Source organism: Podarcis vaucheri, assembly GCF_965113315.1.
Source record: "Podarcis vaucheri genome assembly, chromosome: 17".
Classification (NCBI taxonomy): Eukaryota; Metazoa; Chordata; class Lepidosauria; order Squamata; family Lacertidae; genus Podarcis; species Podarcis vaucheri.
This window is the reverse complement of record NC_138755.1, coordinates 16,354,530-16,377,179: the sequence shown is the minus strand read 5'-3', so window position 1 is coordinate 16,377,179 and position 22,650 is coordinate 16,354,530. Positions and strand designations below refer to the sequence as shown.

Genomic DNA, 22,650 nt, shown 5'->3' with positions numbered 1-22,650 from the left:
AGCCACAGGTGAGAGAGCTGAATGAGGGTGGGGACCAAAGGTGAGCAAAGTACCCCAGCCGGCGCAACACGTCTGACACCAGACATATTATGTTGATCATATATTGTACACATACCTCCATCAACCCCACAGTAAAATTATTCAGCTCAAAAGAAAGCACTGCCCTATTTTAAACGAGCCCTGTGATTCCCCATCTTCTTCTAGTCTTTCAGGTTCAGTAGTAGAGAACAGGAGATATACACACATGCGCACACACAAATGATTTAAATGATAAAATATGAACATTATCAGGTGTCCTGATGTTTTAAAGCGAGAGACATGGCAAATTTAGTGAAGACATCAGTGAAAAGGAGCAAGAAATGAATACATGAGTCTTAAGGCTTTGTGGAGAAAATAAATGTTGGGCAAACCCACTGCCTCCCAGTTTTTCTCTGGGGCAGCTCATTGTCTGTTTTAATAACGCCCCAATATTTCCTTCCAATTCTTTTTTTAATGTTCCCTTTTCCTGTCTACATTCTTTGCTTTTGTGAATGCCTCCTAAGTCCTTTCTTCTATTTCCTGCCTTCTACCTTCAGATTAACATTATAGTGTATCTGTTTCTTATCTCCTTATTTCAGTACAAAATATAAAGTAGCTACAGCTAGCTGTTTTAAATGGTAGCATCTTTTGCAGTGTCTAATTGGGAGTCTTCACAAGGGAAGTTTTTTGCTCCTCTGAGAGATTGCAATACCATTTTGTCTAATTGTTCCTTATGTTAAACTACCATATTATAAGCATCTTTGGAATATTAAAATAGTACTATTGTTGAGCTCTTAAGGAGCCTTCGGCTGTTATGCCATTAAAAGCTTGGTGGCTTTCTGCTGACTACAGTCTGGTAAAAGATTATTCCAGCTATTACAGAATAAAACATGTTCCTATATTCCACAGCATAGCAAAATTAAGGTAAATACTGAATACTTCATTTTACCATTTTAAGACGCACGCTGCAGCACCATTTCACATCGCATAAATGCTCCTGATCCGTTGTCAGTCAAGTTCAGTAAGACTGAAATAGTTTATTTGCTTGCTATTCATATGAACTAAATCCCTAACAAGCCTCATCTGCTAATTGGACTTAACATTTATGTTGCTAAATGAGAAGCATTTTGGCTGCAGTGTTGGGTGGTAAGACCTACCCAGTGGAATAAACAACTAACATCTGCTATCTTGTCGTGCTCCAGCTTGGCTTTTACCAGTTAAGTACATCAGCCCCAGGGTCAAGGTTATGGAATTTGTGGTTTCCTGGCTCTTGTGTGTACATGAGGAACGGAAGAAGCAACAACATAAAGACCAGCCAAACAGAAGTTCTGCAGTGCATATGGTCTATTTTGCTTTAACCTCCACAAGTCCTACAAACCTAATAAGTCAAAGCACACTGCTCCATAGCATTTGTCAATAGAATATTCATGTGAACTTATTCCAGCGGCCATTACATTCAATCCACATTTCCTACATAAAGTGAAATCTGAGAATATTTCACTGTTTTCACATACACATCACAAGGAATATCAGTGGCAGTGGGGAACAGTACTAACTATTCTTTAAAGCATCATTTTCCTCTCCTCTTTGATGGGCAAATATCACCAAAGGCAGCCTGTCTCCTTTCTCTCTTCCTCTTTAATATGTTTGTGTCTGTTTTGCAACCAGTGAAATCAGCCAACCCATTTGCAATTTGGACAATGCACGGTGCATATGTTGTGTTTCGTAATGCTAAACTGTAAAATTATATAGCACGTTGGTCTCTATTGCATATTGAACACAACTGTCGCTATTATTACTTTCTTTGGAAAACAGACACTGACGTCCAACCTGACTGAGTTGCAGCGAGAAAAATCAGATTTACAAGGGAAGTTGGACCACCTGACCCAGTCTATGAAAATGAGAGAGGGTCTGTCTCCTGTGACATCTGGCCCTACTGGAATGACACCAGCAACTCCATTAAAGAATGTAGATTTGGAAATGAAGCAGCTGCAGTGTAAACTGAAGGTGACAGTCCACGTTATGAAATTATTATGAAATTTGCACTTTTATGTCCTAAAGAGAGTATCAAGCGCTGAAAGACCAAAAATAAAATGCATCTTGCGGTTTAGGTAAACGTGCTATTAAATGATGGTCACACAACCATAATTAAATAAGAATAACTTAACATTCAGTCAGATGAAATTGAACTGGCTCGCTTCATCTGTTCAAAGATTAGAGAAAATAAATCAGATTCAGGACTATAATTAAATCTGGCTTGTTGAAAGTGTTAGGCTGTGTTTAAGACAAATCATATGATTCCAGTCCTTACAGTATAAGAAGTGAGATTTAAAATTGCTATATTCACTGGGTGTGTGTGTCCTATGAAGGATATAAATCACTATTATGGCAGTTTGAAAGGATAGTGACCTCCTTGCATTTTGTGACAGTATGAAAATATAATCTAGGAGAAAGAGGTCCCTGTAGTCATATTCTCTTCAACCCTCTGTTGCTGTTCACTACCAGAAACTTCTTCCTTTCTGGAACACCTGTCTGAAAGTCTTTCTAATGTTTCTGGGAAAGCCTCAAGCCTAATTGGAAAATGCTATCGACTTTCAACAGTATTGGTGAACATTTAAAAAACCAGCATGACTCCACCAATCACATTTATCACAATGATTATTTTGCATCCCTGACTTCTTGGAGGGAGTTAGAATTGCAGTATGGAGGCGGCGCGAAACGAGTAATGGCGGTCCTCTTTGCGCTGCGAAGAGGGGCTCCGCAGAAAAGGGTCGTTCGCTGCGGCAAAGCGACGACCCACTAAGATAAACCACGAGCAGAGCGAGCTCGTGGCCGTGGGATCCGGCGGGCACCTAGAGCGACCCCCGAAACGAAGAAGGAACCCCGTAAGGGGCTCCGGAAGCGCGGAGGGGAAGCGGTGCTGTGGATTCATCGCTCTTTCTGCGGGAGTGAAGCCGCGCGGCTGTTACGGATGAGCGCCGACCTTTCTTCCTTAATATTGGATTACAAATCAACTACTCGTGAGTAAGAGTTATTTAAAATTGGATTACAAATTCATGAATTTGGCTGAAAATGGGAGACGAGAAAAAGGAAGTCCGTCTCCCGGTGGTGCTTAGTGATCAAAGGCAAAGGAACTGACAAGCTGGAAGCAGCACAAAAGGGCTTTAAAACGGGAAACATCATACGTCTGGAGAAGTCAGAAACTGAAGGGAAAGGCAAGTTACTTTTATTTTCTTGCTATTGTGTTTATTCTACTTGGGGACTTTCTCCTCTGCTGGACCTTTAAAATTTTAAAGACTTTAAAAACCCCAGTCCCGGACTTGCAGCGGGCAAAAGGCTGTTTTGCGGATACACATACAAAGTTGAAATGGATACTTAGAGGCATCACTGGGGGATACAATTAAACAACTGTATCTTGCACCTCCAGAGAAACTACTGTGGCAACATTGAGAGGGCTCTGCCAGAGGGAAAAGGTCTTCTCTAAAGATTACTGTTAATTTACTTAATTGCAGGAACTTTAATGGCGACTGAAACTCTGTTTCTTCTTTCCTGAACTGTAACAATACTCCCTCTAGTGGAGTTTGGGACTTACAATTTCCTGAGAACTAACTTTGTTTTGACTCTCTGTGGTTTGGTTATTCACTCTGAGGCCTGTCTTTCCCATGGAATTTTTGACAGCTTGACCTTGAATCCAAAGACAGGTGTGGAATGAGTGACCGAGTAAAAACAAGAGCTGCGTCGAAAGCAGGGAAAGGCCAATTGGTACAAACAACTCTGATTTCCCAGGCTCGTAGATCTTCAGTCCCTGCTGTCCTACAGGCTGTACCATCACCAACACCCCCATCTAAGGAAGCTGAACAGTCAACAACTGAGGATATGGCAGCTGGGGGTTCTAGCACTCTTTTACAGGAAATGTTACAACAATTTGCAATTTTGAATAAAAAAGTGGATGATCAAACTGCAAAAATTGACTTAGCCACATCTTCAATCACCAAACTTTCTGAACAGGTGGCTAAGCATGCACAAGATATTGGAAATCTAAAGGACGCCACATCTGAAAATCGGAAATTGGCCGAGGCTGCGAACGAAAAAGCAGGTGAAGCAATTCAGAAAGTGGACGAATTGAAAGGAGAGGTAAGGCCGCTCCATAAACATATCACTGACCAGCAGGCCTACCTGTCTTTGGTGGAATTGAGAAATAGGGAAAATAATTTAAGATTACGCTTTATCCCAGAGATTGAGAAAGAGGACTTGACTGGCTTCTTGACAGCAGAATTTTCTAAATTCTGGGGTATAGAAGAAGATACAGATTTTAAAATAACAACTGCATTTAGACTGGGAAGAGTTACCGGGAAGGACAGGCCTAGAGACTGTTTGATTATTTTAAGGACTAAGCAGGAGAGAGACAAGCTACTTGACCTACATTTTAACAAAGCACTCGAGATCCAGGACAGAAGAGCACAAATTTACAAGGATATTCCTAAACAACTATTGGATCTCAGATCTAACTATACTGACCTAGCCGGACTTTTGAGAGGTAACGGATTACCATATAGGTGGGAGTTTCCACAAGGCCTTTCATTCAAATACAAAGGAAAGAAGATTAAAATCAAAACGAAAGAGGACAGCCAGAAGTTTCTACACGACCACGGAGAAGACTTGCAGAAAGGAGCGGCAGCCATTTGGCCACCACCAGAGTCTGGAAAAGAGCTACCACCTTCGGATTTGGACAAAAAAGAAGACGCCCCATAAAGAGCAACAACAGATTGATACAGGATGTCTCTGCAGCTGTACAGTTGGAACATTAATGGCGCAAATTCCCCGGAAAAACGCAAAAGGATCTTCCATATTTTAAAGAAAGAAAATTTGGACATAATTTGTTTGCAAGAAACCCACGTGACCAGGCTTCACAGGAAGGTCTTAATAAACAAAAGACTAGGTCAAGAATTTATTTCATCAGATAGAGTTAAAAAGAGAGGCGTGGTGATCTACGCTAAGGAGAATTTATCACCAAAATTTTTGTTCAAAGATGAACAAGGAAGAATCCTGGCTATTGAAATACAGACTCAAGGAGAGAGAGTTTTGATATTAGGAATTTATGCACCAAATGAGGGGAAATCAGAATTCTACAAGAAGCTACATGAGACACTACTGGACTATCTGGACTATTCTAACATCATTATGATGGGAGACATGAATGGGGTTGTCTCTACCCTTATGGATAAGTCACAGAACCAGAATTTGACCAAAGATGGAAGACTACCAAAAACTTTCTTTGAACTAACTGACAATATGGATTTAATTGATTTATGGAGGACGAGAAACCCCCTAGGTAAAGAAGGAACTTTCTTTTCTGAGGCCCACCTGTCATGGACAAGAATCGACCAAATTTGGACAACTAGAGGGCTGGCACCTAAGACTACAAAAATAGAAATCTGCCCAAAGACTTGCTCCGACCATAACGCTCTGAAAATGGAAATGAGATTTACTACTGCCGATTCCTTCAGATGGAAAATGAATGACAACCTGTTAAGAGATCAAGAGATTGTAAAGAAGGCCCAAAAAGCTTTAAAGGACTATTTTGAAATTAACTTGAATACCTCGGTGGAAAAAAGAATAATCTGGGACGCAAGCAAAGCTGTTATGAGAGGGTTTCTGATACAACAGAATATGATCAAGAAAAAATTCTGGAATGGGAAAAAGGATAAGATATTGGAGAAGATAAGAGAAGGAGAGAAAAAATTAAGATTGAATACAAAATCAAAAGAGACTTTAAGAGAAATCAAATTTCATCAATCACAATATTCGAAATTGATTAACCAAGAAGTGGAATGGAAAATTAAACAAATGAAACAAAGATCTTTTGAATCTGCGAACAAATGTGGGAAACTGCTAGCTTGGCAGTTGAAAAAGAGACAAAAATTAAACTATGTTACCAATCTAGAAGTTGAAGGGAAAAATATTCAGAAACCGGGAGAAATTAGAAAGTGTTTCCAGAAATACTTCCAAAGATTGTATACACAAGGGTCCGAGGAAGCAACTGAGATAGAACAATTTCTGAAAGACAATGGCCTACCAGAACTATCTCAAGAGAAGAGATCAATCTTGGACTGTAAAATAACACAACAGGAAATCGAGGATGCCATTCAGAACATGCAACTAGGCAAATCTCCAGGCCCTGATGGACTTACCTCCAAGTACTACAGGATGTTAAAAGACTACTTGATACAACCATTAATGGAGGTTTGCAACCAGATTATGGGGGGAGGGAGGGCACCAGATACGTGGAAAGAAGCATTCATCACACTGATACCTAAAGTGGAAACTGAAAAGACTCAACTTAAGAACTACCGTCCCATCTCACTCCTAAACGTGGATTACAAAATATTTGCAGACATTTTGGCAAATAGATTTAAAAAAGTATTAAATGAAGTAATCCATAAGGACCAAGCTGGCTTTCTCCCAGGTAGACATTTGTTTGATAACACTAGGAATATTATCGATATTCTGGAACTCTTACAAACAAATATTAACACTAAAGCAGTGTTAATTTTTATTGATGCGGAGAAGGCCTTTGACAACATTTCTTGGAAATTTATGAAGAAAAATTTGGAAGGGATGGGAGTGGGAAGGGGGTTTGAGAATGGAATAGAAGCAATCTATTCAGAACAAAAAGCTAAGTTGATAGTGAATAATGTGGTGACAGAAGAACTTCATATTGAAAAAGGAACACGTCAGGGGTGCCCCCTTTCCCCTTTATTGTTTATTTCAGTCCTGGAGGTTTTGCTGAACATGATAAGGAAGGATCGGCAGGTACAAGGAATATGGGTCGGAGCGAAACAATATAAACTGAAAGCATTCGCAGATGACTTGGTTCTAACATTACAGGAGCCAGAATCTAGTACAAAAAGAGTTTTGGAATTGATTCAGAAATTTGGTCGGGTGGCGGGTTTTAAGTTGAACAAACAAAAAACTAAGGTGTTAGGGAAAAATTTGACAGTTACTGAAACAGAGGGGTTTCAGAAGGAAACAGAACTAAACATTGTCAAAAAAGTGAAGTACCTGGGGGTCAATCTGTCTTCTAAGAACTTGAACTTATTTAAAGATAATTATGAGAAATGTTGGTCAGAAGTTAAAAAAGACCTAGAAATCTGGTCAAGATTGAAACTATCCTTGTTAGGCCGAATTGCAGCTATAAAAATGAACGTTTTGCCAAAAATGTTGTTTTTGTTTCAAGCCCTGCAGATTGTGGACAGAGTGGAATGTTTTGGAAAGTGGCAGAAGGACATTTCTAAGTTTGTCTGGCAGGGCAAAAAGCCCCGAATAAAGTTTAAAATACTAACTGATGCAAAGGAGAGAGGGGGGTTTGCCCTGCCAGACTTAAGGTTATATTATGAAGCTGCGGCCTTCTGCTGGATGAAAGATTGGATTCTATTAGAAAACACTGATGTCCTAGATCTGGAGGGCTTTAATAATTCGTTAGGTTGGCATGCGTATCTGTGGTATGACAAGGGAAAAACACATGGAATGTTTAAAAACCATATTGTCAGAAAAGCAATATATATGGTCTGGAAAAAATACAAAGACTTATTGGAAAGCAAAACTCCGAGGTGGATATCACCAATAGAGGCCAAGGCTCGGAAAAAACCCAATATGGAGGCCTACTGGCCGAAATATTGGGAAATAATAGAAAACATTGGAGGTAATTGGAGGTTGCAGAGCTTTGAAAAATTAAAGGATAAGGTGCAAAATTGGTTACACTATGCCCAAATTAATGAGGTCTTTAAGCTAGACAAAAAAACAGGATTCCAGGTGGAAAAATCGAAACTTGAGACAGAGTTGTTAGAACCAAAGACCAAGTTATTATCGAGAATGTATAACTTGCTGCTTAAATGGAACACTCAGGATGAGACAGTTAAATCAGCGATGATAAAATGGGCTCAGGACATTGGTTATAATATTATGTCTGAGGATTGGGAGAGGTTATGGACCACCGGTATGAAGTTTACTGCATGTAATGCTCTGAAAGAAAATATTATGAAAATGGTATACAGGTGGTACATGACCCCGGTCAAGCTGGCTAAGATATACCATTTGTCCGATAATAAATGTTGGAAATGTAAGGAAGCTGAGGGGACATTTTTTCACATTTGGTGGACTTGTCCAAGATTGAAGGCCTTCTGGGAAATGATCTATAACGAGTTAAAAAAGGTGTTTAAGTACACCTTCCCCAAGAAACCGGAGGCCTTCCTTCTGGGCATCGTCGGCCAGAAGGTGTTAAAAAAGGATAGAATCTTTTTTATGTACGCTACAACAGCAGCAAGAATCCTTATCGCTAAGCATTGGAAGACCCAAGATTTGACCACACTGGAGGACTGGCAGACGCAATTGATGAACTACATGGAACTAGCCGAGATGACTGCAAGGATCCGAGATTTGGGAGAAGAGGCAATGGAGGAGGACTGGAAAAAATTCAAAGACTATTTGCAAAAGTATTATAAGTTATATGAATCTTAAGATGCCGTATGACTTGGAATGTTAGCCCCAGCAACGAAAGTTTAATTACTTATGAAATTGGATAATATTTATGAAAGAATCAAAGTTTAAATGGGTAAAAATGATAATATGTTATATTTTTAGAGTAAATGGAAAATAATGAGATTTAAACTTAAACTGCAATTGAAAATACAAAGAAACACACGAAATAAGGTTATAATTTGCTGATAACTTTATTGTCAAGAATGCACTATGTGGGAGATGTGGGGAAGTCCGATGGAAATCTGAAATAAGTTGTTGAAATGGTTGTGATTTTCTGTTTTTTTTTCTTTCTTTTTATTCTTAATGCTATTTCTTTTTTCTGTTCTATCTGTAATTTGGAAAAAAATGCAATAAAAATCATTATAAAAAAAAAGAATTGCAGTATGGAGGTTAATCTTAATGGAAACATTGGCAATATCAAAAAGTACATAGAGTGCACTTGTTTGAGAAACAGAAAGGAAGAGTACATGCAGGCTGAAGGTTTTGTGATATTTGAATATTGATAGCGACATGGAATAGGCATTGTATTAGCAGCTACAAGATGAGATTGTGGAATAGCTGGAATTGGATAGGCTAGGAGTAGCCAACATGGTGCCCCTCCCATACTGTTGTTGCACTGCAGCTCTGATAATCTCTGACTGTTGTCCTTGCTGGCTCATGTGAGCTGGATTCCAATAGGACCTAGACTATCCCCAGTAGCCGTTGGCAGGGCAGGCAGGACAAAGTTCTTGTCTTCCCAGTGCTGATCAAAAGGCAGGGAGGGAGAGGGGTGGGGAGCCCAGCGCCAGACAGCCACAGAAGTGCTTCCGTACTATGCACAGGTCTCAGAAAATAACATACTAAAATCCGGATTCAGATAGAGCAAGACGACTGCTCTTGGTAAAAAGAAAAACCTGGGGTAGGGTGGAGGGGAAAGCCCATGGTTTCATCTTTGTGGACAGACTATTTCAAAGTAGTGAATTTTTGTATGTTATTTTCCTATCTCATGGATGGCAGATAATGAAATATTTAATTGGAGCCAAATTAACCTTCATAGCACTGTGTGATGGCATTCCTGATTTATATAAAAAATTAAAACAAGTTTGTTCTTGGTATAAGCCTTCGTGTGCGTGCACACTTCTTCAGATATGAAAGCTTATACCAAGAACAAACTTAGTTGGTCTCTAAGATGCTACTGGACTATACACACACACACACACCTCGGGTTAAGTACTTAATTCGTTCCGGAGGTCCGTTCTTAACCTGAAACTGTTCTTAACCTGAAGCACCACTTTACCTAATGGGGCCTCCTGCTGCTGCCGCGCCGCCGGAGCACGATTTCTGTTCTCATCCTGAAGCAAAGTTCATAACCTGAAGCACTATTTCTGGGTTAGCAGAGTCTGTAACTTGAAGCGTATGTAACCCGAGGTACCGCTGTATATATATTGACTGCGTCAGACCAACACGGCTACCTACTCGAATCTAATTCCTGATTTAGTTAAGCAGATTTTAGTGGAACCCTACATTAGTCTCTCAGTACTTACTCATGAAAACCCTAATCAAGTATCCCAGTGCTTTTCCAAGGTCAACATTGTTTTATTATTTATTGCATTTATATCCTGCCTTTCCTTCAGTTCACTCAAGGCAGCATATATTTTGTCTCCCCTTCCAATAAATAAATAAATAAATAAATAAATAAATAAATAAAAATCCTCACCACCACCCTAGGAGGCAGGCTGGTTTGAGAGATGCTGACTGATGCCAAATCAACCAGTAAGGTTCATGGCTGAGTGGGGAATTGAACCGGAGTTTCCCCAGTCCTAGTCTATCACTCTGATCCTTATACAGTGGTACCCCGCAAGACGAATGCCTCGCAAGATGGAAAACCCGCTAGACGAAAGGGTTTTCCGTTTTTGAGCTGCTTCGCAAGACGATTTCCCCTATGGGCTTGCTTTGCAAGACGAAAATGTCTTGCGAGTGTTCCGATTTTTTTCCGCTCCCCCCCCTTTTTCTACGCCGCTAATAGCCTTTTAGCCGCTAAGCCATTAATAGCCGCTAAGCCTTTAATAGCCGCTAAACCGCTAATAGCGCTAAGCCGCTAATAGGGTTGCTTCGCAAGACGAAAAAACCGCTAGACGAAGAGACTCGCGGAACGGATTAATTTCGTCTTGCGAGGCACCACTGTACCACATGGCTTCCTAGTATAGCCTATTGTTCATAAGACTGCCTTGCTTTTCAAGCAGTTACAAGGGATACACCTGGAAGCTTGCTGCAGTATGGAAAAACACAACATGGTGATTTGCTACAGCTACCCACATATCAAAGTTTGAACCGTGTGGCTTCTTAATACACCCCTCAGTGTGTCCTGCATTGTCCCAAAAACTTTAGCAAAGAGAATTTTAAGAAAGCTATTAGCAACGCAATAAACTTATACGATGCATCTGACTTCTTGGGAACCTGTTATAAAACCATCATCATTTATGCACGCGCCTCAGTTTTCCCTGCAAGGATAAATAGTCGGAGATTGTACCTTATTCATGTATCCCCCCCCCTTTCCAAATTCCAAAGTCTAACCACACAATAAGTGGTTTTTGAGAACCAGGCTTCCTGCATCTTAACACTCCTACCCAATCACGGCTGGAAGAGATTTGCTTCATTTCCTTTCCCCTTTTTTGCAGCGTTGTTTTCCACAGGAAGTGGTGACTTTCCCCCTTGGACACAAGCGCTGCTGTGTAGCTCTTTGCAGAGGCCCCCGTTCCGCACAAGTGTCCACTTTCACTTGGCACATGTAAACGCCTCTGAAGGTCATGCTGCACAAGTTGGCCTAAGGAACTTCAGTTATTATTCTGCTGCCATCTATCATTTTAACTATTCTCAGGTTAAACTTCATACATTTCAGGTTGGGGTGACATGCCCAATGCAGAACTGCTGGAATCCTAGGCATGCTTTGACCACATGAAAACATTTCACTTCCCCCTCCCCCCCACCTCTTTTTTTTTTTTTTTTTTGGTAAATGTAATAAATGACTGCAGCTCTGTTCTGAAAAATCTTTTTCCTTACCCAAAGAAAGCTCCTGTTGAAGTGCGCTGTAACGCAAGAATTATGACTTGCATTCTTTTTGTGGCTCAGGAGTATAAACTAGACATTATTTTTCATCCCTTACAGTATGATTGTGTTTATGAACATGCAGAGCCAGCCTTAATATTTTTTTTTTAAGAAAAAAGTAATTATAGGTTCAACTTCCTGGCATGCTTTACCAAGTTGCGTTTGAATCCTTTGCAAACCTGCTTTTAATTTTTATTTCATTATATGAATGTTAAAACAGGATCGTTATAGTCCCTGCCATGAGAAAATGTTGGAATTTCAAGGCACTGTGGGTTGCCAGTATTATTGGATTTTAATTAGAGGAACAACTATCATTTTATTTTTAAGCCAGTGAGTAAAAGGGTGTAGCAGTGCAGAAGAGGCTGCTCAATATAACTGCAGTTTACCCCATACTCTACCCATCAGAGTCTATACTTCCCTTGAGGGGAAGAATACTATGTGCAAGGCTCCCATTAATGTTAATGGGAGTTAGAAGGCTGCAATGAGCAGGAGACATTCCAGCAGAGTTTGGCTTTACTGCCTATCCCATCTCTTCGCTCACAGTTTTACACCTAATGTGTAAATTCCCCAGGCCAAAACAAGGGCTGAACTTGCAAATAGGAATGCACACCTACAGTGAATTCATCTCCCACTTCTGCATCGAAAGGTGGAGGAGAAGAGAATGCCATTTACTCTGAAATACTCTGAAATGAAAGTTAATTGTTGCAGTTCCATGCCACCAATTTTAGCTGTTGATCACTCTGGAAAATATGGTAGGATTATTTCAAACGGCGGAGAGGTTTCTTTTTGCGACATTCCCCTTCCCCCCAGAATTGCCTAAAATAACCGATTTAAGGCCGTATGATCATCTCTGTACAGTGAGTTGTGCTGTCTACTTCCGAGTAGTATACATAGACAAGACAAGGTCTATGGACATCCTTGTTTAGGCTGCTAAAATTCTGATGTGTTGGTGGTGAAAATAGTAACAGTAGAGGAAGTGAACCAGATGCTGGTGTCCTGTGTGACTACTCCTAAGGAGGACATGGGACAACAGACCAAAAATCTATACGGTCAACTCCTCCTACGTAATGTTTCTCATAGGTCTCATGGAGAAGCACAGACCGAGAAGAAGCACAGGTCTCTCAGACATATGCCTTTTGTTTCCCAAGCCTATCCTTTGAGGAAACACACTTGATGGAAAATTTCTGTAAGCCGATCGTAAGAGTTTAATATTTTTTCTGCCAAATAAGACGGGATGTATCCACCTCTGGGCTGGCCCTGATAAATAACCATTTAGTGGTTATAAAGTCAGCAGTGTGAAACATTAGCAAAGTGTTTCTAAAGGGCAGAATTTCTAAGCGCAAAAGCTGTAAGAGATATTCTTTTGTGCTGTGATGTACACTAATGATTGTTTAATAGTGATCAAAATAGACTATAAACTATTATACAGTAATTTTTTTTTTGTTTGAAACAAGATCATTATGAGTTATATTTTCGATAATTCTAAATATACACTATTGAGGCTTTAATAAATATTTTATTCAATCTAGAATGCAAATAATGAAATCACTAAACAGTCATCAACCATTAAATCTTTGAAATATGAAGTCCAGCGAAAAGAAGAACAGATGCGGGAACTACAGGAAAAGTAGGTTCACTTTGCTTCTCCATTGTGTCTGCTTCCCCCCAGTGGCAGAAATGTAATTACTTAACAGAATTTTGGATCAAGTAGAGACATTTTTCTGGAAGGGATATTTTCTATCCAGTTTCTTTTTTTCTTTATGATGCCTGTTTCAAACTATTGCAGCAGTCCATGCTGATGACTTTAAAAGCAAAAGACAAAAACTGATGAGTTGTTAACTGACTATAATTTCTGTATAGCAAAAAGAGTATCAACAGTCACATTTCAGATTGCAGAGCGGGCTTGCTTATCCCTTGATGTAAATCTAAATGATTGCCTCACCGTAGCTAAAAGCAATCTTTCAAATACAAATGCCTAAGGGCTTAAAGACAAGTCAAGGTTTAGATGCTTAAACAGGATTAAATCTCCAGTTTTACATCTGTAAAAGGTGCAAAAGGGCAGTTAGGCTTATTCATTTTTATGTTTGTTAACTCTGCAACCCTATTCCTGTTTACTCAGAAATACATCCCATTGTATTCAGTGGGGCTGACTCCCAGGTAAGTGTTTATTATAGGATTGCAGTTTTAACTCTGAAAAACATTAACTTTGAAAATCACATCTCATTTATTTTGCATACATAACACTGTATTTTCACTATGCTGGTTTATTCCAGAAGAGCATACTATAGATTTGTAGATTGATTATCTAGTCAAATATTAAAGTCACAGAAACACCTGCAAGTGAGTAAACCTGCTGCCTACTACTGTGTGATCTTGGAAATAAAAAATATTTTATTGATGTGGTTCCTTCACCTTTAAGACGGGAGTATCTTTAAAATACATTCATGGAATGCATATTTCATTGATTAATGCCTTAAGATGCAGCTAAAGAACCCAGCACCTCCATTTTTTAGATAAGACTGTTCCCTACCATTATTTTATACAGTAAATACTGAATGCGCTTTGCTGGAGGTGATCTACTTGATTGCTCCCAGTACACTGTTAGGTGACCATTCAAATGTAAATTCCTTCTATCCTTTTTTATTATGCCATGGTTTTCTTGCTGATTTTATGTGACATGATATCAACAACAATGTATTCTGTATATTCAACATACTGATTTGATTTATTTGGATAAAATATTGTGTCCATAAGAAAACAGTTTCAAGTAATAAGGAAATAGGCATCCTGTTTGTCTCACATATCACCCAATCAGCAGTTTTTAAAATTCCTTTGCCACAGATTTGCTATGGAAAAGTTTGCATTTCCTTCAGAGATGCTATGTGTGAAAGCAATGCTGTCTTTGAAATCAGCGTATTGATTTTCCACAGATATTACTCACAGATGTATTTAAATTCCTTCCTTTTTATTCTTATGAAGCTTTCTACATCCTAAATAAAGGTGTACAATCATGCTGGGCAGTCCACATATTTGCACTTTTAAATTGATACTTTAGTAAATTACAATCTTCCTCTTCTTCACTTTGTCAGCCTACACCAAAATAATGCAATATTCTGCTTTCCCTTTGCTCATAATTCTATGCTCACCTTAGTATGATTAACTGTAGGAAGTACTGTGTATTTGCATTGCTGGCATAATAATGTTGTTCTTGCAATTCAGAAGTCCACAGAGTTTCAATTTATCTGTTGTATCTTTATATGTGTAGAAAAATGGAATGATTTTCAACTCCTTTGCACTGGCAAAATGTACAAAGATTAGCACTCATCAGAGTCATACATTTTAATTATTCAAAATAAGCACACAGTAGTAATGTTTCCTAATTCTGTGTATATTGCATTCCTCCTTATTTGAAGGATTTCTCGAATGGAGAGAGACCTAAGTATGAAAAGGAATTTAATAGAAGATTGGAAGCTGCGCATGAAAGCAAATCAGGAAAAAGAAAAAAGCTTTAATGAAAAACTACAAACTCTTGAAGAAAAGGTATGTCATGTTTTGTGTGTATTTAATCCCCCTCCTCCAAAATGAGCATCACATACAAAAATCAAAATATTAACACCGTTGGTGAGGTTTTGTTTGTTTGTTTTTTAAAAAGTGTTGCATTTGTATCCACTTAGAAATGCTATCAGATTTCATTGATTAATTGCAGCAGTCATGATAATTCCATTCATACATAGAGAGAGCACATTTGTGCTATCTAAACAGTAAAATAATTTAATGTGAGAATGAAAGGTTTGCTGTGTACATATGGTATATAGTGAATCTGGCTTTTCTTGTGCTTGTTAATTTCAAAAGAATGCAGCTCAAATACCTGATATGTGAAATATATGTGTTTTTTTCTATCTAACATCTAGCAGAAAGAAAAGATTACATTTCAATTAGCTTTATAATAACAGTGACATGTTATCCCTTTCACTGTTATATATTTAATGATTCCATTTTATGCTATTCTGCAAGTTGTTTTCTCCCTAAATATTTAATGCATTTTGCAGATGCTTAAAGGGACGAGAAGTGAAATTGCGCCTTCCTTACGCTATCTGCCCAGCACCCTTTTATTCCCAGCAAACAGGGCTCGCATGGAGGAACCCCTGAGGCTTCACAATGTACAACCTCAGAGCAGAAATAGTTTTCGAGGCGAGCCCTACTTTGATTCTCTTTAAAATCAGGCGCTGGCTGCGTTGCTCTGAAAGTAGCCTGCACCGGCAGCCATTAAGCACTTGTCAGTTCCAGAGAGAACTACTCTCTTGCCCTCCATGTCAGAGATAAGATGTCATTAAGAAATCATCAGCCAAAAAGAGGGGGGTTGGGGTTGAGAGGAAATCACACCAGGAAGGTGCAAAATGAATCCTTGATTTTGTTTCTGTTTTAGAAAATCAATGTTTTGAAGAGCTGTGATATTAAATCTTGCATGTTTTGATTTCGGGGAGAGAAAGTATCTGCATACCATAGATTCCATAGATCTTGAATACATTTCCTTTACAGTTGTTTGAGAAAGGCTGATCCAAACAAAATCTATAGGTGCTGGATACTAACAGAAGGGTTGTGTGGTTAATATTTGTTTCCATCAAAACCTGAAAGCACTAATTCTCCATGTAGCTATACTTTCTGCATGCTTATATCTGTCTACTTGCTAAATGCTATGAATTTTGTAATCACTACGAACTTGGAGCTCTGTAGCCAGTTATGTGTGAATAAGTTCTATTGATTTCCATGGGATACAGTCCCTGCAGGAACAGCTGAAAGAGAGCTGCCGGCCTTTTCACCTAAACTGGCAAAAGAAATGTTTACAATTAAATGTAGTTGTTATTTTGGCAAAAGGTTTTAGGTTTCCCCTCGAAATGATGCAAATGTTTCCCCTAATAACAGTTATTCTCTGGGTGTTACTTCAGGTAAAGTCATTGACGGAAGATTGTTCAAACAAAAAAACATCGATTGATTCACTAAAGCAAAGGCTTAATGTAGCTACAAAAGAAAAGGCACAATATGAGCAGATGAATCGCAAAGCTAAGGAGGAGCTGGACAAAAAGGTACATGGTTACAGATTGTTTTGGATTAAACACAGAATATTTAATTTCTACCTAACCTTTTCATGTACAGTGTTTATTACCAAAAGGAAAAGAGTGGTGAGGTCAGCAACTCTGCATTTTCACTCTACCCATCGTGGTATCTCTGTGGTTTTTATTCTCTTGGACTTGGAGCCTTTACAAGATATGAATGTAATGGCTAAATGCATATTTGAAGATGAATTAAATGAATCACAGTATGATGTTCTGTGATATTAGCCTAGGTAATGAAATTCAATATGCCCCTGTTTGTAGCACCCTAAAATGGGTTCGGCGGAGCTGCTTTTTCTGCGAAATTCAAGAAGCAAGGACTGAAACTTCTGGTTGGGGCAGTCAGGGAATATGTGAACATGCTCCTGTGGTGCCCACCATCATTATCCTTAGGTCAGGGATGAGAAACCTGTAGGGTCTGGTGTGGGAGGCACTGCTGCTCTCCTGGCTCCCAAACACAATGACAATAGTGGCAGATGGGCTTCCCAGCACCACACAGTGCCAAGTTCCCCGTGCCTCCCCCCCCCCCCCCCAGGAGAGCACCAACGACATGCAATGTTTGGAAGCTGGGGGAGAAGTGGACTCGTCAGGAATTACAGCTATCCAACAACATATGAAGGCCCATAGGTTCCCCATCCCTGCTCTATGTAGAAAGCATATCTTTGGCTCTCCATTGGTTTTCTGTTCATGTTGTTCTTTTAGCTTAGGTAGAGACAGAGGTTTTAAGTGTTATTCCTGTTCCCACCTTAAAGGTAAAGGGACCCCGGACCATTAGGTTGAGTCGTGGCCGACTCTGGGGTTGCGGCGCTCATCTCGCTTTATTGGCCGAGGGAGCCGGCGTACAGCTTCCAGGTCATGTGGCCAGCATGACTAAGCCGCTTCTGGCGAACCAGAGCAGCACACGGAAACGCCGTTTACCTTCCCGCCGGAGTGGTACCCATTTATCTACTTGCACTTTGACGTGCTTTTGAACAGCTAGGTTGGCAGGAGCAGGGACAGAGCAATGGGAGCTCACCCCGCCACAGGGATTCGAACCGCCGACCTTCTGATCGGCAAGTCCTAGGCTGTGCGGTTTAACCCACAGTGCCACCTGCGTCCCACCTTACTTATTACCTATTACCTAGTTGGGCTGGCCCAAGGCGTTTTGGCACCTGTGGTGAACCGCACAATGACACTCCCTCACCAGGGGAGAATGGGTAAGGGAAGATGTATATCAGGAACGGGGGCGGGGGGATAAAATTCTACATCGGGAGCAAGGATGGGAGGAGCAAAAGGTTGTTGCAGAGGTGGCATTGGGTGGGGCTTAAGAAGTCCACGGACCCAACCTCCAAGGAGTGGTAGCAGCAGCAGCAGCAGGGAGCAGTGCATTCCATATCTGCTGCCTCTGTGGATCTTGCTGCCTCACCTTGTCTTATGGGTTGGTACCTAGGAAAAGAGGGAAAGAAAGATGGAATGAAGGCCATGTATGAACTCAAAGCTTACTCTTGCCTCCTACTGGGTCAAAAACCCTACATTCGTATTATGGACAGGACGTACCCTGAGCCCATATTAGGACAGCGATGGCTTCATTGAGCCCAAGGCACTCGGTGGTAGAAAATCCACAACTGTGTGATACAGTGCAAAGGAAACAGCACTTAGGTTTAAGCCAGGTACGACACACCAATACATAGATCCTTTCTCTGAGTTTGTTTGACCCCAAACAGCTGACGAAGAATGGTGGGGACATGGGAGAGGGTAGCAGGCTGCTCTGTTGGGAGAGAGTAATGTACAAAATCGTTGTAACCTAAAGCAAATCAAGCAAAGGTTCCTTTATAGATATATGACACTGGAAGAAGACAGCAATGAACATGGTAAAGGAAGCTGAATACAGTTTTTAACTTATGTTCTTGTTCTTGCTCTAGCTTCTAACTGTGCAGTATCCCAACTCCTCATGAAATCAGACAAGAACTAAGAATATCCCCACTCTAAGGGTGACGGAACCAAGTTGTGGTCCCTACAGTGAATCTTCCTAGAAAGGGGACACAGTGGACTTTGTGGACTCACTATGTATCCACAAAACTCGCAATCCCTCTCATGGCTTGATTGACTCACCTTAGGGTATTTTGCTCTTGAGTGCAAAGTATACCAGTATCATTTTCATGTGGCTTTATTTCAGGAGCTTAAACTCGCCAATCTGGAAGCTAAAATGGCTGAGGCGGAGTGTGCCATGACAGAACTCGAAACCACTGCCTCTCAGCAACTTCATGGCTTGGCAAAGCAAAGTGAACAGGCACTCGAAGTACTGCAGAAAAAATTGATGATGTCCAATGACAAGGTGGAAGAGTTCGTTACCTTTGTGAAGGTTCGGTCTTTTAAAAATTTGTCTTTTGGTTTAGTGACATGCCTTAGGTCAGCTTTCCCCAACCTTGTGCCCTCTAGATGTGCCCTCCAGTGCTTAGGGATGGCAGAAGTACTATTCCAACATCTGGAGGCCCCTGGGTTGGGGAAGGCTGACCTACATCATACTAATTCAATGCAAATATTCCTGTGGACTCCAGACTTCAGGGTTTTCCTATTGTCCTTCTAGCAGAAGGTGAGACGGGCCAATGGTGACATCTCTGCCTCTGCACTTGGGACATCCACTGTTGCCAGGACGAAGTTTTATTCTGGCTCAGCATATCCCCAGCATCCAGATCAAGACCCCCCCCCCCAGCCCCTGGGACCCTCCCTCAGATTGGTTTCCAGACTGCCATCCCACTTCTCTTCCCTATATATGTATATATTAAAAAAACCACCCCTCCTCTTGTGAACAGAGATGGACAAAGCTGTTGTTTCATAACCTTTGATGAGTGACTGTCCAATTTCTCCTGAGCACAAAGTGATGTCCAGACAGCACAACTAGACAGGAGATCTGTGAACAGGATGTCCACTGATATTTTTTTTGCTAATTAGCAGCCCTATTAAGGGCGGGGTGTGTATGAAGGTTGAGGGGAGGGCTTGATTTGGAAGGTGTTGTTTAATCCTTTTCTCCCAGGCAGTTTCTCCAAGGTAAATTGCCTCCTGCTAAAAAGCAGTTGTTAGTTCCCCCCACGCAGAACTAATAGCAACAGCAGTATCTATGAAGGTGGGACACAGTAAAGTAAGATAAATGTCATAGGGCTTCTTTTGCTTTGACTTAACCTGTTTTGAATCTGGAATAGAACATCCTGTTTTCTCTATCAACATTTTAAATTTAATTTAATAGACCTTTCCAAATAAATGCCATCTCCAAAATATCATAGTTATGTATCCTCCCTCTGTTGAATAGAAGATCACTGCCAAGTTGTCAAGAGCAAAGGTAGCTAAAAAGAAATTGCCAGCAGGAGTGAAATTAATAAAGACTAAATGAAATTAACTTCCTCGCTGACAACCTAACAAGCTAATTACTACTTTGGATAGTCAGTAATAAACACAGTCAAGCACACGGCACCTAAAAACAGCTGAGTAGCTTTCAGAGGAAGAAGAGGAAGCACGCTATCTCAAAAGATGTGTCGCTGCATGTATTAAAATGGTCAGGGCACAGTTCTCGTCTGCTAAGCACACCTAGAACTGATGGATTTCATCGGAACTTAAGCACATTTTGCTGTGCTTTGGACTGCGACTGCACAAAATGCAACGGAATGAGCTTATAGTAACAGGACTTTTCTAGCTGAGCACAATTTGTGAGAAGTAGACCAAACAAGATCAGGGGAGCATTGCTCCAAAGTTACCATGTCAGAGAAAACACTAATTTTGAAAGTAAAGGACCTCACCACATGAATATATTGATCCCTTCAAACTGAACACACAGAAATCAACTCCAAGGTCCTGTTCTACATAATAAAATGGTTAGGGAGCCTGCTTCAAACAGCATCCCCAGGTCACCTTTCCCATACTGCATCTTGCCTCTATGGCATCTTCCCCGTAGTATTTTGTATTATCCACTATGTGTGTTTAGGAATGTACCAGTGCCAGAATATTTGTTACTCCTCAACACTGCTTTCTAGTTTTGCATACTTCTCACAATCTGTATTTTTGGGCATTTCATATCACTCGGAACTATCTGTTTACATTTTTAACACGACACTCATGCATAATAAACATACCTGCCAACTTAGTATAACAATGCATGCAGCTGGTGAACTGGGTTTCACCTGTAGTGCCCGGAAGCTTGCCACCATGATACAGGTGTTTAATCTTTAAGGGGCCATGAGACTCATTGCTTTTCATGTTGCTCTTCTATATTGTATGCATATCTCCTGAGTGATAGCTCAGTTGGTAGATAATGAGACTCTTAATCTCAGGGCTGTGGGCAAAAGATTCCTGCATTACAGGGGGTTGGACTAGATGATCCACGTGGTCCCTTCCAACTCATATGATTCTGTGATCTTCCAGGCCAGTGCCAGCTGCAAGTAGTCATGTGCAGCACTGGTGCAGATCCTCTCTACACTATTCAGATACTGAGCTCTGCTGCATGTTACTTTAGCAGTATAGAGAATGTTGTAGCATAGGGTTGCCATATTGAAATGCCAATTGAAATGGCGAAATTTGCATCCGGAGGGAAATATGGAAATATGGAACCCTATTGTAACATAGAATGCTCTTGTTCAAGGTTCTAGCCTTGCACAACCCTTTTCCCAGGGTTGTTCTATTACAAACAAGGCTTGCATCTTTCTCTCAATCTTGGCACAAAAAATTAACAGCCAGTCAGCATTCCATACGTACCAAGCCTGCTGAATCCTAACTAAGCTGTTTTTGTGCCTTTTCATCCTTTCGTTTCCCCTCGCTTCCTACAGATTTTTTAAAATTTTATTTCTGCATTCCATTTGTGTAGTGTCATTTTGCCTACATACAAATCCACCCTCATAGAATGAGTTTTCTATTAGTATATAGCAGGGGTAGGCAAAGGGTCGATTGGGATCTACCGGGAGATCTTCAGGTGATTTGAGGTTGATCATCTGGGATTTCTGGCTCCCATTTGTTTAACAATGGCAACATGTCAAATGACTTCCCAACGCCTTAGATTATACCCTTGAAATGCTGTTATATGGTTACACCATTACATGGTTAACCATTGCAAGGAATCAGCAGCTTCACACATTTTTGTCATTTCTGAGGACTGCCTTTTTCTACATATTTGTGCTGTGACAATCTTAAAACGTACACAGTTACAAACCTCATAATAAACAAAACCCAGGTCAATATGCATTTGATAGAATAATTTTGTTGAAAACTGTTAATCTATTGTGCCTGGTAGATAAATTGCAAGAAAACAAAGATGTGGTCTGGAAATCAGATATTGATGATGAGCAGAGCAGCCATTATTGACTTGAATTCACCTAGTTGCTAAATATTTATGCAAGGAGAGTCCTCTGAAACCCATTTTTAAGCACAGTGTGTTACCGAAAAATAACAGCTGAGATTCTTCCTCGGGTATCAGTAGTACTATATACTGCACATAAAAACTACTTCTTAAACATTTCCCACTAAAACCACACATAGGGAAATTAAGTTAGCACAATGAGGCAGTACCTGTGCCCCTCCCCCTGGCACCACCTCCTTCTTTGAAGTATACTCTGTGCCATCTCTACCCTCTCCCTCTAGGAAACTGCCAATTTTTCTTCTATTCTCGCCCTGCTCTTCCCTTTTCCACTTTGATATGTCTCTCCCTCCTGTATCGGCCCTTATTATGAGACGGCTGTATCTTCAAGTGAATGACAGAGACCCTTTTCACACATTCTGCATTTGAAGTGTACACCAGACGTACGAACATACCTTGGCTTTTGACCTTCAGCACTGTAAGGGCTGCATCAGTACAAAACACGGTACCATTTCTCGGTTTGATCGTAATTTGCATTATGCCTTTACTTTGCATTATAGATCTTGCTCACTGTAGACACTG

At 40.4% G+C, this 22,650-nt stretch overlaps 1 protein-coding gene across 3 annotated transcripts in view; it reads left to right on the top strand.

The window, feature by feature from the left end:
• The window catches only part of CNTLN (centlein), a 172,862-nt gene that overhangs the window by 125,469 nt on the left and 24,743 nt on the right, over positions 1-22,650 (top strand). For all 3 annotated transcript variants that reach the window (XR_014214775.1, XM_082204580.1, XM_082204581.1), the window contains 5 exons: positions 1,834-2,025; positions 13,170-13,267; positions 15,054-15,180; positions 16,587-16,724; positions 18,907-19,092. Coding sequence is in view for 2 of the 3 variants with exons in the window: in XM_082204580.1 (XP_082060706.1) it covers positions 1,834-2,025; positions 13,170-13,267; positions 15,054-15,180; positions 16,587-16,724; positions 18,907-19,092 (741 nt within the window). In the remaining variant the exon portion in view is untranslated. The remainder of the gene's footprint in view (positions 1-1,833; positions 2,026-13,169; positions 13,268-15,053; positions 15,181-16,586; positions 16,725-18,906; positions 19,093-22,650) is intronic.